The 3664-nt window shown below is 41.8% G+C and overlaps 1 protein-coding gene across 1 annotated transcript in view; it reads left to right on the forward strand.

The window, feature by feature from the left end:
* Positions 1-3664, forward strand: part of LOC123971228 (NLR family CARD domain-containing protein 3-like) — a 61419-nt gene that overhangs the window by 823 nt on the left and 56932 nt on the right. Inside the window, exon 2 of the mRNA XM_046049944.1 lies at positions 3183-3414. Within this exon, the coding sequence (XP_045905900.1) occupies positions 3209-3414 (206 nt within the window). The 5' untranslated portion in view covers positions 3183-3208. The remainder of the gene's footprint in view (positions 1-3182; positions 3415-3664) is intronic.

Consider the following 3664-nt stretch of genomic DNA (forward strand, 5'->3'; position numbering starts at 1 on the left):
TGGGACTGATATCCAGCCATCCAGGTATTCAGGTTCCAGCGCAACAGCAGAAATTAGCCATTTATAACATGTTTGTGTTTCCGGACTCTGACCAACAAGCAGCCCGAATAACAGTCCAATCTATCCGTTTCTTCCGATTAGCAAATAACAGCGTCCAGGTCTGTCTCACTTTAACACCCTGTAGCCTTCTTCTTCTTTAGGGTTTAATGGAGGATGTCTCACCCTGTAGCCTTCTTCTTCTTTAGGGTTTAATGGAGGATGTCTCACCCTGTAGCCTTCTTCTTCTTTAGGGTTTAATGGCGGATGTCTCTCCCTGTAGCCTGTGAATTCTGACTCAGCCACGCGCCTTTGTGCGTTTCCTGGTTAAAGTTTAGTTTCACTTTCCATGAAGACGTAGCGCAGTTAGTTTTCTCCGTCTGAACCGCCAGATGAAGGTAATGTAACATGTTTTCCTCATTAATACAAGCTGTCGTTATCTTAGTTACAGTAGAAACAGCAGAAATCTGCCGCTCGATGCTTCATTTCTTTAAACTCACAGCTGAGTTTCACTGTGAACTCTGGACGAAGGAGGCGAAACCGCCGCCATTAAGTTACAGATGTCCGCCATGTTGTTATATTTGAGATGTAAACAGCGGAATAAGAGCAGAAGTAGAGTCAGTTTATGCTCAGGAGTTGAACACAGAGTCGTTATTTACTGTGTAGCTCCACTTTCTGATGAGTGAAGGCAGCTTTTCCTGCCTGAAGCAGCCTGTGGAGGAGGCGGAGACGAGCCGCTGCTCTCCCGCTGTCTGAGACTCTAACACCGGACAGCCGCTGGAGAACAGCTGCTAGTGTCGGTGAATGCTGTCAGGAGATTTACCTGCAGGACTCATGTGGACTCTGCAGGCACAGAGGGGCTTAAACCTTTTATTATCTAAGTAAATACAACATGTTAGCCTGACGGTGTCTCTAAATGAGCACTGAACATATAACAGGAACTAGTGTCGCATCTATATGTCGGTTTAAACTTAATCAGTAATCAAAGAAGATATTTCCTTTCTGTTAATATTCTGAATGGGCTTTATTGACACTGTTTGTCTCTTTCCCTCCTTTGTCTTGATCTGCTTGTGTAACTTGCAGTAGTGGAAAGGAGGCCTCACTTCCTCCAGCCTACTGCTTAATGTTAGGCCCAAAGTAATGGGACAACCTTGAAATTGACTACTTGTATTTTATTAGTATTAGTATTTCTGCTTCTACGTCTACTGCAGGGAGATACTTTAACTTTTATTTAAATACATTTTAGTTACTTTTCAGATAATTAAAAAAAAAACATGTTAAGTATACTATTAGTACAATATTAGCAACATTTCAAAGTCATTTTTACTTCAACATCACCAAGCATCATATTTTATCAATTGTTAAAATGTTTGTATCTGAAATCTATATCTGCACATGGATTTAAAGTAACATATTGAACATATTCAACTAAAGTAAGTACTTCACTTTTCACTGACTGGTTCAGTGAGCAGAGAAGGAAAAAAACAAAAGTAAATGACTCCAGTGAATAAAGTAATCAGGCACATTTACTCGCAATATATTTGATCAACAAGTAAAATATGAAGGATTATCAAATATTAAACTATCCAAGATTTTATAAATAGCAAATTATCTCACTTTAAGGAAATGTTTAGGCTACATTTCTGTACAAGTCTTGCATCCAAGGTTTGAATAGAGTATTTTGTCAGTGCAGTATTAACAGTTGTGAGTACTTGATGTACCACTGATTGGATGTTGTTGATCACCTCTGGTCCGCAGGCCTGCTGCACATCACTGTTCATGTGTTTATAAAGACTGTATGTTACCGGGAGTCATCATGATGCATTCAATAGACGTGGGAACTTGCAGTGTTGAAGTCCCTCTTGCTGCATTTAGGGGACACAGTGGGGACCAGCTGTAATATTTGGTCCAGATTAACTTTTTAGCATTTGAATGACAAGATTTCAGAAGCTCCTCTGCATTTTAATCATTTCCTGATAACTTTTCTGAAGTTTACTGGAGAGCAAATGTGGTTAATGTGGTTCTAATTAAAGGTGAGGCGGATATTTTGGTTATTGTGTTTAAAATCTGTTGTTGGTTTCAAGTGGAAACGCTCAATTCAGTCAATAAATATGAATGAATTTTTGAAAACTTTATTTTGATATGTTGAATTGTTTGTTGATAAATGTCTCTCTGAATCATTTTAAATGACTGTTATCCATTTTCTGTAAAATGCAGCTTCATGACTCCATCTAGTGAACTGATAGCAGAACAGCTGATGGCAGCTTCCTCTGCCTCAAGCTGCGTTCACACCGCAAGCGAATTTAATATTCCCTTCGCTTTACTCGTGCGAGTTTGACCGCTGGTAATTTTGAGTGTTCACACACGCGCGTTTTAAGCGAATAAACACAGCCCGCGGATACTACAGCTATATGAACACAAAGTAAACCCTTGGCTGTGATTTAATTGCAATAAACGGATCAAACTGATGCCAAAATAACAACAATATAACACCTATTTGTTAGACATAGGAATTCATACTTTGTCAGGTCTGTCAGCAAGTCAGCAGGACATCCATCCATCGTCAGCCGCTTATCCTGCGTACAGGGTCGCAGGGGGCTGGAGCCTATCCCAGCTTAAAGGCCGGGGCAACCGGGGTCTGAACCCACAACCTTGCTAACCACTGCACCCCCGCGCCGCCGGTCAGCAGGGCAACAATTTTTAAAATGCGTGTTTTCTGAATGGAGTTCGGATCATTCGGTTAGCTATGCTATGCTAGTACAACGACAGCTGGAATAAAGTTACAGAAACACATTTTCTAAACTCACCAGGTAGTTCACATTCCTCGCTTTCTTTTGTCCAAAATTTGAACTCGCGCGAACCAGCGAATTGGCGACAAACGCCTCATTCGCGCTGCCCTGAGCGAATTCGCAGGAATTTGCATCTTTGCATTGACTTTGTATGTAATCAAGCTGCCAAAAACGTTGGATTCGCTTTCGGTGGGAACGCACCTTTACGCTGCTGTCTGACTGCATCCAGCTGCCACTGATATGAAACAGAAACTAGCAGCCAATCAGTGGAGGAGCAGCTGATCTTTTTCCAGGAGAAATGATGGAAAGGAGGATTTGAGTTGATGTGCAGATGAATGATTTGTGTTTCCTCTCCAGGCGAAAGTGGATCTGAGTTGAGCAGCATGAGTCAGTGTGAGGACAGAGAGGAGGGAGTCCCTCCCTCTAAAAGCACTCTGTGTGGGGAACATGACAGCCAGACCAGGACCTATGGGAGACCAGACTTCGCTGGACCTGGACCTGGACCTGAGCCCAGCTGTGTGTCCTTCAAGAGTGACTTGTCAACGGAACGCTTCATTGATTTTAAACAAGGACTTGTATCTGACAGACGGTAAGTAACAGTCAGTATTAAAACAGTGTTGGCCAGTGAGAGCTAAATGTTCTTCCTCCTCATGTTGGTCACTGCTGGTCTAACTGGTCTAGTTTATTTGGTTTGGTCCAAAATCTTATGGAACAGTGAACTGATGATACTCGACTGAAATCATTCAGGTTCATGTTTTATTGAACTTTGATCCTTTTCATGTTGATAGCTGCTAGTTTCTCCAGCAGCTTCTGAGTCTGAAGATTAAACGCTGAATTTC

The sequence above is a fragment of the Micropterus dolomieu genome, linkage group LG01 (assembly GCF_021292245.1).
Source record: "Micropterus dolomieu isolate WLL.071019.BEF.003 ecotype Adirondacks linkage group LG01, ASM2129224v1, whole genome shotgun sequence".
In the NCBI taxonomy this organism is placed as follows: domain Eukaryota; kingdom Metazoa; phylum Chordata; class Actinopteri; order Centrarchiformes; family Centrarchidae; genus Micropterus; species Micropterus dolomieu.